The sequence below is a fragment of the Dipodomys merriami genome, unplaced genomic scaffold (genome assembly GCF_024711535.1).
Source record: "Dipodomys merriami isolate MVZ:Mamm:240054 unplaced genomic scaffold, mDipMer1.0.p SCAF_6, whole genome shotgun sequence".
NCBI classification, from domain to species: Eukaryota; Metazoa; Chordata; class Mammalia; order Rodentia; family Heteromyidae; genus Dipodomys; species Dipodomys merriami.
In genome coordinates, this window is record NW_027206179.1 from 70583537 (window position 1) to 70594877 (window position 11341).

General features: G+C 45.5%; 1 protein-coding gene across 1 annotated transcript; it reads right to left on the bottom strand.

Moving 5' to 3' along the window:
• Window positions 1-2986: 2986 nt before the first annotated feature.
• On the bottom strand, window positions 2987-10805 carry Sap18 (Sin3A associated protein 18). The gene is made up of 4 exons (XM_070003127.1): window positions 10670-10805; window positions 10387-10496; window positions 6025-6147; window positions 2987-4868 (listed from the first exon to the last, which is right to left on the bottom strand). Exons 1-4 carry the CDS (start codon window positions 10739-10741, stop codon window positions 4712-4714), a joined length of 462 nt encoding a protein of 153 aa, XP_069859228.1. The 5' UTR covers window positions 10742-10805; the 3' UTR covers window positions 2987-4711.
• Window positions 10806-11341: the final 536 nt, after the last annotated feature.

Consider the following 11341-nt stretch of genomic DNA (forward strand, 5'->3'; position numbering starts at 1 on the left):
AGTATCCCTACAAGCAGAATTCAAGTCCTGTTCAAGAAGCAAGGAGATAGATATCAATGGCTGGATGGGATATGGACAGGGAAGTTTTAAAGTTGGTTCTAGATTAGGCATTTGTTTGCTTGTAAAGGAGCTCCACTTTGATGGTCCTGTTCCTTCAGATTTAGTTTGTCAAAAACTTAGTCCTGTGACTTACCACTTCCTCCTAAAAGCCTAGGTTTTGTGATGTAGCATACTTCAGCTTCTTAAGCTTCAAACGTTTTTTGTTTGTTTTTTTTAAGATGTGTCCTCAGTTCTCTTCTAGTGAAACCCAAGATAAGATCCGTAGCCTAGTCTATGTGACCATGTGGTCTATGCACCCGCCAGCTTCTTCCTTACGTGTACCCTAGTTGCACCACCTTGCAGATTCTTATTTTCCTGCCAGAGGGCTTCGTGCACACATGGCTCTCACTGCCTCACCCTATTGAGAAGCAGCAGACACCTGGTGCTTGCCTGCCTACTGCTGCCCTCTTAAAAATTTACAGACCAACTAGGTGCCTGTGGCTCATGCCTACAATACAAGCTACTCAAAAAGCTGAGATCTGAATCAAAGCCAGCCTGGATGGGAAAGTCCTTGATTCTCTATTAGCCACTATCAAGAAAAAACAGCAAGTGGAGCTGTGGCTCAAGTGGTACAGTACTGGCCTTGAATAAAAATAGTTCAAGTACAGTGCCCAGGTCTTGAATTCAAGGCTCAAGCCCTAGGCCTGGCAACAAAAAAAAAAAAAAGAAAAAGAAAAACTGAGCTCTAGCCTCTGGCTGAGCCAAGCATCACTGAGCACACCAGGCAATGATAGGGCTGCTCCCTAAGCCAGCCTGAGTCTGCTAGGATCCCGATTACTGGAAAAGAGCGGTACATTTATTGCCTGGAGCTGCTGGTGGTCTCTTGCCAAGGGGAGAATTGTCACCTGTGTGTGTGTGTGAAGACCAGGATGCTAGCAAAAGACAGGTGTGAGGTCTCCAGTCAGCTAGGCTGACATGAGCAGGTCCTGCCCCACATTTCAGCTAAATGGGTCCATAAACTAAAGCTTAACTGAGGGTTTTTTTCTTTTTTGGCCAGTCCTGGGGCTTAAACTCAGGGCCTGGGCGCACTGTCCCTGGGCATCTTTTGCTCAAGGCTAGTACTCTACCACTTGAGCCACAGCACCACTACCAGCTTTTTCTATTTATATGGTACTGAGGAATTGAACCCAGGCACTAGGCAAGCATTCTACCACTAAGCCATATTCCCAGCTCCATTCTTTGTCATTTCAATTTTTTTTTTTTTTTGGTTGTGTTCATCCTGGGGCTTGAACTCTAGACCTTGGCACTGTCCCTTAGTTTTTTTGTTCAAGGCTGGCACTCCACAGCTTGAGCCACAGTTCCATTTTAATGCCCCCTTGGTGGTTCATTGGAGATTGGCTCATGGAAATTCCTGCCCTAGCTGGCTTCCAAGTACAATCCTCAGATCTCAGCTTAAGCAGCTAGGGTCACAAGCATGAGCCAATAGCACCCAGCCTCACTTTAACTTTTATACCACCTCCTACTTCGTCCTTAAGTAGTGTACAAATGGGTTTCAGTTCAACATGCCAATTTATGAGTACAAAACATCTTGATCAATGTTACCCTTTCCATCATTCTCCCCCAACTCAACTGATCCATTCATTATTGGTACTCAATTTTCAGTGTCACATTACGTGATAGGACATGTAATAAAATATTTGGACATACGCTTAATCTTTCCAGTGGACCTCAAGCTCAATGTTGGCAAAGTACATATTTAATTACCCAAGTATATAGCATGTCTACTGAACTATTAATGATAGCAACTAGACATTTCACTAGGTAGGCATGGTTCTAAGTGCTATATATTAATCTCAATTATTGTCTTTTTTTGAAGCACTTGCCTGGTTTTTCAGATAAAAATTGATCACCTCAGGGCTGGGAAGGTGGCTCAGTGGTAGAGCGCTTGCCTTGCATGCATGAGGCCCTCGGTTCGATTCCTCAGTACCACATAAGCAAAAAGAAAAAAGCCAGAAGTGGCGCTGTGGCTCAAGTGGTAGAGCGCTAGCCTTGAGCTGAAGAGCTGAGGGACAGCACCCAGGCCCAGAGCGGAGGTCCCACAACCGGACCCCCCAAAAAAAAAAAATTGATCACCTCAGTGATAATCAACTTTCATCTCCCATTTCCCATCCTAAGTCTTAAGTCTCTGCCTTCTGCTGCTAGAGTTATGCCTAAGTTATTACAACAGCATCTGAAGTTCCTACCTTATCTTCAACTTCTGCCAACAGTACATTAAAAGTTCTGTTGGAGGACTGGAGAAGGTAGCTCTATGATGGAGTACTTGCCTGGCCTGCATGTACACGGCCCAGGGTTTGATTCCTAAAACTTTCTACATACTTCAAACAATTCATTTCATTGCCTACTCCAGGAAATAACTACTGATAAAAATAACCTGTGCCTCAGCTGTAGGCAAACCTGAATACGCAGTCCTTGCTTGGGTTGCTGATCAACCCAAGGAAATATGGAAATCATAGCCATATTTATCTATTAAGATGGGTGTTTGGTCAGGCACTGGTGGCTTATGCCTAACTAACTATGCATGAGGCCCTGGGTTTGATTCCTCAGCACCACATAAGCAAAAAAAAGAAAAAAGCCGGAAGTGGCGCTGTGACTCAAGTGGTAGAGCGCTAGCCTTGAGCTGAAGAGCTGAGGGACAAGTCCCAGGCCCAGAGTTCAGGCCCCACGACCGGACCCCAAAAAAAAAAAAAAAAAAAGGAAGAAAGAAAATATACTTTCTGTAAAAGGGGGCCCCCAGCTCATTCTAATTGTCACTGGGTCCCTATACCCGCATGCTCCTCTTTTGGAGTGGCAGCCCTTCTTCCTGTAACTGAGAACCAGAATGTCAGGTTTGTAGGGGTGAAGTGAGAGAAGGCATGGTAACATTTCTGCATGATTGGATAGAAAGTAGTAAGGCAAGTCCAGCTCTTTATTTAAAAAAAAAGTTGAAGTTTTTGTGAGTTTTCAACCTGGCCTGACAGTTGCGTAGTACTTTTCCCCCCCTAACCTAAACTTAGCCATCCCATGCATGTAGAACACACACAACCGGTAACAGCAATCCCAGTTATATACTGTGAGACACAGGCAATCAAGTACTGGAACTCACACTTCAGAGAGGAATTTTCAATACCTATAAGGCAGTCAGGCCAGATGTTAAAGCACTGAGCAAGATGCAACCATGGATCACATTCACAAAACAGCTACCATTACTCAAAGCCAGAGGAAAACAAGGCCTAAGTATAACAATTCTTAGCCTTATTATAACAAAGTCACTAGGTATTCTTTATACTTTTGGTGGTACCAACCTTTTAAGGAGAAGTTGCATGTTGAATCAGGCAAAGGAGTGAAATAAAAAGCCAAACCATTTTAGAGGGAGAATAAACTGGAATTATAGAAGAGCTTTTCTAAGAGTTTACAGCTTTTTCTTTAAAATAGCCTTTAGTTCCCACCCTCTTGATCTACACAGAAAATCTTTTTCCACCACAAGCAGGAAAATAGTTAATTCTTCAAGAACACAATTTAATTGCCTGCAGAGCACTAAAGCCCATACAGCCTGAGTGGGTAAGCAATCTAAAGGCCTCAGGGTGAACTTACAGCAGCAGCTACAGGTTCAAGGCCTGTCTGCCAACACCAACAGACACCAAGTCTGCAGAATCAGCAGATTCTCAATGGTTTTTTCTGTAGACATACAAGATAAAACTAGTATGTTTTTACTTTGACAATCACTGATATACAATTTTTCACTTCAGGGTATAGTTTTCATTTTCTGCCCTAACAGACTACAACTAATAAGGCTTTTACCAACTGCCATGTTTATAAATTTCAACCTAACAGTGCCATGGAAGACAACATACCAGTTCTGACAAAACTACTATGGCTACTAGCAGATTATTTATACTTTCTGGTCTGCCAAGGCTCTATTCTAAGCTCTTTTTCAAATATTTTACCTGTACTTTTTTTTTTGGGTCCGGTCATGGGGCCTCAACTCTGGGCGTGGGCACTGTCCCTCAGCTCTTCAGCTCAAGGCTAGCCCTCTACCTACTTGAGCCACAGCGCCACTTCCAGCTTTTTTTTTTCTTTTTGCTTATGCGGTACTGAGGAATCGAACCCAGGGCCTCATGCAGCATGCAAGGCAAGCGCTCTACCACTGAGCCACCTTCTCAGCCCGACCCCATTCCTATTTTTAAAACCCAAAAGCTCTCCCAACACAGCATTTCTCACACTTGAGTCTTTACTACAAATTCATCCTCAATTTCACACAATCCCCACGGCTTTCTTGTTTTGCCCCTGAAGGGCTTAAAATATCCTTCCCTCTACTACTTCCTAAAGACCAGGCTGAAACCCTGCTCCCATGCCCCATTAACTTGCACACTCGGGCTGATTGCACACATATATTTCACAATACAGTTTCACACGGAATGCTAAGAGCACTTTTCTTCATATTTTACAGAAGGGCTTGAAACGTGGACTTTCTAATAATATTCATACTATAGTACATCCAAATCTAACTCCTAAATAGATGTTACAATTTTTCAGAATTTAAAGGCTTAATGGCAAAAATCAGGGGAGGAAGAAGTATCTAAGTATCTTATTTTACATAAGTGGCTGAAAAATAAATTCAGAAAGTAAACAGGATTTAGTAAGGTCTCATCCGCCCCGAAGGAGGCGGTGCTCGGTTGGGAGGGGTAATGGCTATGTCTAAATAATCGCCTATCTGGAACTTCTGCGACTGAAGTGTCATGGAGTCGTCTGTCCCCTTTCTGCCAGACATGGTACTGCCAATCTCCTTCACTCTGTAGGAAAGGATATTGACAGCAGATCATAATCAATGAAATTAAGATGATAAGGAACTAGATTTACTCCATTATATAAACAGTTCAAAATTTTTAAGTATAATATATACTCTAGTATATTTCTGTAAAACCTTTCAGGCACATGGAACACTAGCCAAAAAAGCTGAGGGACAGTGCCTATGCCCAAGTTCAAGCCCCACGACCAACCAGGAAAAAAAAAATGTAATGACACTGCCAGATCCTAGCTACTTAGGAGGCTGAGATCTGATGAGCAGTTTGATGCCAGGCCAAAAAGTCCATAAGACTGTCAACTGTCAACTCCAATTAACCAGCGAAAAGCTAGAAGTGGAGCTGTGGTTAGCCTTAAACAAAGAGTTCAGGGGCAGAACCCAAGCCCCACGACTGACCCCCCCCCCAAAAAAAAAATTTTTTAAGTCATCAGGCATTAGTGACTCATGCCTATAATCCTAGTTACTCAGGAGGCTGAGATTGAAGATGAAAGTTCAAAACCAACCCCAGCACTAAAGTCCATGAGTCGCTTATCTCCAAAAAACCAATAGTGAAGCTGTGACTCAAGTGGTAGAACACTAGCCTTGAGCTAAGTTCAAGCCCCAGAACAAGCATCAAAAAAGGTTCACAAGCCGGGCGCCGGTGGCTCATGCCTGTAATCCTAGCTACTCAGGAAGCTGAGATCTAAGGATCACGGTTCAAAACCAGCTGGGGCAGGAAAGTCTGTGAGACTCTTTATCTCCAATAAACCACTAGAAAACCGGAAGTGGCGCTTTGGCCCGAGGGGTAGAGCGCTCGCCTTGAGCTGAAGAGCGCCCAAGCCTAGAATTCAAGCCCCACAACCGACCAAAAAAAAAAAAAAAAAAAAAAGGTTCACAGACCTGTTCTCTACTAAAGAGATTCATATATGGAATTGTCCCAAAGCTAGGCATGGTAGTACATGCTCCTAATCCCAGCATGGTGACCCTTTGAAGGATTAGCCAGCCTACCATGCATGAGGCCCTGGGTTCAATTCCTTGGTAACACATAAACATAAAATTAATAAAATAAAAAGGAAAAATAACCACTAAACATTTTAAAATAAGATTACCCTTACCCATTAAAACTAACAAAAGTAAACAGATTATAGGAAATAGAAATCACCTACCGATAGCCAGGTCTTTTAAGATCCATAAAAACAATTGCAAAATTGAAGTGTGTACCCTTCTTTCTAGCTTCTGGGTAGACTTCTTTTACTAAACTAGTCAGTTCTTTCAAGGTTGCATCCATCCTGCAATTTTTTGAAGATTTTGATTAATAAGGATATTTACCAACAAGTTACCACATGTATGAGTTGTGACCTATGTTTAGAAACTACTTGGATTTTATATCTAAAGTTTAATTGAAAGCAGTTAACTTAATAGTAACACTATTTGGGTCAGGCGCTAGGAGCTCAGGCCTGTCATCCTAGCTACTCAGGAGGCTTCAAAAGCCAATTAACCACCAGAAAACTGGAAGTGGCACTCTGGCTCAAATGGTAGATAGAGTGCTCGCCTTGAGCTGAAGAGCTCAGGGTCAGTGCCTAAGCCCAGAGTTCAAGCCCCACCAGCCTCAATGTTGAAAATTTCAATGAATTAAAGGTTCTTAGTGCTATCCATGACTTCAGAGACTCAACATGCTAATCCTCTGATGCCATGTAGTATTGTGTGGTTCAGTCTAAACTAATTCAAATACACAAAACAATTACTTCTAACATATACATAGTCTTCCCTATTATAGAATCTCTGAAACTGGAATGCATCCTAGAACTGAAGTGCTAGGAAACCATTTTCATACAGCTATGTAGCTTTCCTTTCTTAGATGCGATCTTATGAATTTTATAATGGAATGAGTAACATTTTCTCAAGATAAATCACAGCCCCTTTATAGTATAGGTACAAAAAAAAAAAAAACACTGGAAATATTTGTACTCAGAACTTTATAATCCCTTGAGCTAACAGGATTTCCTTCCACAAGTAGAAAAATGAAACTTAGTCTGAAACTTGAAGCAGCATCTCCCATAGGGGCTACCAGGCACTCGAGAATGACAGTTGGCACACAGCACCGCACACGATTCCATTCCCCAATTAACTCATCTACATGAAGGAAAAATGTCCCTATGAGCACATCTTCCATCTCCTACTGCTCTCCAATCTTTTTTCTTTTACTGGTTCTAGGACTTGAACTCAGCAAGAACACCACACCTTGAGTTTAAGCCCAGTTACAGGCATCAATAAGCCAATAAATAAAGCCGCCTGGGGCTGCCCTACAGATAAGGGACCTAGTTTTCATAATCATTTAAGTAAATTATTTGCAGTAAGTCTCTTACTCTCTCCTACTTTGTTTTCCTGGGTGAAGCCTGACTAAGAGATCTCAGTAATTCTCTTCCATTACCCTCTTCAGTGACCACCCAAAGTACTGAACATGCCCCACTTCTGTGATGACTAGTATACTGCCCCAACTCCATAGAGCTTCGGGCTTTGGCAGATAAACCTGCCATTGTTGGACTCCCCCTACTCCTTCTTCCTTGCCTTGTGTCAGGGTCACCTAATTTATAGGTGATGCTCCCCATCCACAATACAATTACAAACAGGAAACAGACAACTGCCTCTGAGTTTAACGTGTACACACTTACTTTTACCTCACTATTCCATGAGCAGTACAATACAGCAACTGTCTAGATAGCATTTACATTGTGCTAGAAATTATTTAAACTCTACTGGAGGATGTATATTAAGTTCTATGTAATACTATGCCATCTTTTCTAAAAGAATTGATCATCTTGAGAGTTTGGTATCCAGGGGAAGTCCAGAACAAACTTCAAAGGAAATATCTGAAAAACACTTCACAACAAGGAAGGACAGTATTTTTACTTGATTCCCTCAGGACCTAAGTAACAGACTGAAAATCCTATTGGTTGGAAGAAATATACTTTTTTGGCAGGAGAAGGGGGCAGTACTAAGGATTGGAAGGGTCATGAACTTAAGTCACATCAATCTTGGCTGAAATACACAACTTAACCTTTGAAGAGATTTTCATCGAGCCGCTTAATAATTCTTTCCTGTGAATTAAATCATCTTCCTATAACTTTTACCTCTGAATGAAGCAGAAGTACAAACACCAAGTACAGGGCTAGAAATGTGGCTTAGTGGTAGAGTGCTTGCCTAGCATGCATAAAGCCCTGGGTTTGATTCCTCAGTATCACATAAACAGAAAAAGCCTGAAATCAGGTGCTGTGGCTAAGTGCTAGCCCTGAGCACAGAGAAAGGCTCAGGAACAGAGCCCAGGCAATAAGGAAAAAGGAAAAGAAAAAAAGAAAGGAAGGAAAAAAAGGAAAGGGAAGGGAAAGGAAGGGAAGAGAAGAGAAGGGAAGGAGGGAGGGAAGGGAGGGAGGGAAGCAGGAAAGGAGTAAGGGAGGGAGAAAAGAAAAGAATCAAGGACAAGAATCATTGTAGCCAGGCAGGCTATAATCCTAGCTACACAGAAGGCTGACATGAGGATGAAACATGATGAAGGTTTGAAGGTAGTTGGGGCTGACAACCCTAAGACTCTTATTTCTAACTAACTAGTAAAAAGCCAGAAGTGGAGGCATGGCTTAAGTGGCAGAGCACCAGCCTTGAGGAAAAGAAGCTAAGGGGGAAGTGGCACTGTAGCTCAAGTGGTAGAGTGCTCACCTTGAGCTGAACATCTGAGGGACAGCACCCAGGCCCAGAGTTCAAGCCCCACGACCAACAAAAAAAATGAAGAAGCTAAGGGGAAGCATCCTGGCCCTGAGTTCTAGTCCCAGTCCCAACACACACACACACACACACACACACACACACACACACACACACACACACACACACACACACACACACACACACACACACACACACACACACACACACACACACACACACACACACACACACGTGACAGAGCACCAGCCTTGAGTAAAAGAAGCTAAGGGGAAGCATCCTGGCCCTGAGTTCTAGTCCCAGGACCAACACACCAACACACCAACACACCAACACACACACACACACACACACACACACACACGCAATGCCTGTAATCCTAGCTACTCAGGAGGCTGAGATCCGAGGATCATGATGAAACTCCAGTTAACCACCAGAAAACCCAAAGTGGTACATTGGTTCAAAATGACAGTGTTAGCTTTCTGCAAGGCTCAGGGCAAGTGCCTAGACCCTGAGGTCATACCTCAAGACCAGCTCAAAATAAACAAAAATAAAATAGTTCAGGTGGCAATCTTCATGTAACTTTTAACCAAAGTTCATGTTACTTTAACAAAAACACATCTTTTGAAATTATACATCAGTGCAAGAAGTCAGACCCGGGGCATGGCAGGTATAGCAGGAGATAAAACTCATCTGGAATCCAGGCTTCAATAAACACACACGTACACACACATATAAGAGGAAATCAAAAGCAGGGCGCTGTCGGCTCAAGCCTGTAATCCTTGCTACTCAGGAAGCTGAGATCTGAGGATCACAGTTCAGAGCCAGGCCGGGCAGGAAAGTCCATGAGACTCATCTCCAATAAACCACTAGAAAACTGGAAGTGACGCTGTGGCTCAATGGAGTGCTCGCCTTGAACTAAAGAGTGCAGGGACAGCTCCAAAGCCCAGAGTTCAAGCCCCAAGACCGACAAAAAAAAAGAAAAGAAAAAAAAAAAAAAGAAATGTACTCATTATCTTGCCCAATTGTAATGCCTCTGTTCAGTATTTTCGCAATAAAAAATATATAAAAAAAATAAAATCACTGGAACCCAGGCTTCAATAAACACATAAACACACACACACACACGCACACACACGTGTAACAGGAAATAAAATCATATGGAACCCAGGATTCAATAAATACACACATACACCAGACACACCAAGCTTCACTAGACACACACACACAAAGCATTAAGGCTTCGTGATTTTTATCCATTCTTCACTTTGGTGCTGTGGTACCGTACCTAAGGCTTTGAGGCACTTAGCCACTCCCACTCCCCCTCGTATTTACTGGTCTCAGAATCCTTCAAGGGCATGGGAGGGAGAGGGGAATCTTGGGGCTTGAACTCAGGGACTGGGGGGGGGGGGGCTGTTTTGCTCAAGGATGGTGGTCTACCACTTGAGCCACGGCTCCACTTCTCGTTTTCTGGTGGCTGATTGGAGGTAAGCGTCTCAGACTTTCCTGCCTAGGTTGGCTTCACATCGCCGCCCTCAGACCTCAGCCTCCTGAGCAGCCCTGCAGGCCCTGAGGCACCTGGAATCCGGCTCGGCTACCTGGCCGTTTGGGGCCAGGCAGCTTTCATGGGGACGACCACGTTGGATCTGCCGATTCCTAACCCGAAAGGCCTCGTCAGTGAAGCGTGTCCTTCCTTTGGGGTGCGAGGGCAGGCCCGGCTAGGAGTGACCGGGCCGCCGGAGCGCGCGCGCCCCGCGGGCCGCGGCCGCAGCCCCCGCCCGGGCCGCAGCCCCCGCCCGGGCCGCGCTCACCAGGTGTAGATCTGCAGCTCGCTGGACGGCACGTTTCCGCGGGAGAACTCGTCCATGCGGTGGTGGCGGCCGTTGTTGGTGGTGAAGACCCGCAGCAGCAGCGGGCACGTCTGGGGAGCACAGGAGGAGAGGGCGGAAGTGACCTTTCCGAGGCGCTCGCCGCGGCCTCCCGGGAGCTCCGGGAGCGACCACAAAAACAAAATGGAACCGGGCCTCCCCCCGCACCCCGGCCCCGCCTGCGCCTCGCACCAGCCCGCCCCCTCACACCGTGCGGGGCCCTCACCTTCTCACGATCGATTGGCTTCTCAGGCTCCTTCTTGATTTCCTCCTGGGTAACGCGCGATTCCACCGCCATCTTCCTTCTTCGGCCTGGGAGCTGATCACCGTGACCTCCGACCCCAGCGGCGAGCTTGAGCCTCAGCTCTCTCGCGAGAAGCACGAGGCTTTTTAGAGCGCCGGGGGCGGAGCGGGACGGGGCGGAGTTAGGGCAGAGTCGGGAGAAGAGGCGTGGCGTCGTTAGGCGCATGCGTATTCGCTGTGCGCTGCAGTGCACGTCCAGAGCGCCTGCGCCGCTCCTGAAAAGGCCGGAGTGCGCATGCGTGGGGAGGGACGCCTCTCGGAAGCGCCCTGTGGTCGCTTAGGAGTGAGTCACGTTGTTTGTATTGAAAGTTCCCCGAGAAAAGAGACATGCGCAGTGAAGGACGGGAACGCCGCGCCGAGCGACGTTCTCTGCGGTCGGCACAAACCAAATGCCGTTCTCTTCCTTCTGGTAGGCGGAGGTGGACTCTCCCGCGAAGGCGGCGCGAGGGCTTCTCCTTTCGAGCGGGGAACGCTTACGTCTTCTGGAAGAAGCTGGAACAGCCGCCGGCCGGGGCTCGAGCCCGGAATCCTAACTCAGAGAAGGAACAAAAGGACTGACTGGTGAGGAACGGGACCAACCCGTGAGGCAGACCCG

Bases quoted from the DNA above. Each gene is read 5' to 3' on its own strand.
- Sap18 (XM_070003127.1), bottom strand. From the start codon at position 10,741: ATGGCGGTGGAATCGCGCGTTACCCAGGAGGAAATCAAGAAGGAGCCT. The intron at 10,497-10,669 runs GTGAGGGCCCCG...TGTGCTCCCCAG, and splicing joins AGCCAATCGATCGTGAGAAG to ACGTGCCCGCTGCTGCTGCG. The intron at 4,869-6,024 runs GTAGGTGATTTC...CCTTTCCTACAG, and splicing joins CTTAAAAGACCTGGCTATCG to AGTGAAGGAGATTGGCAGTA.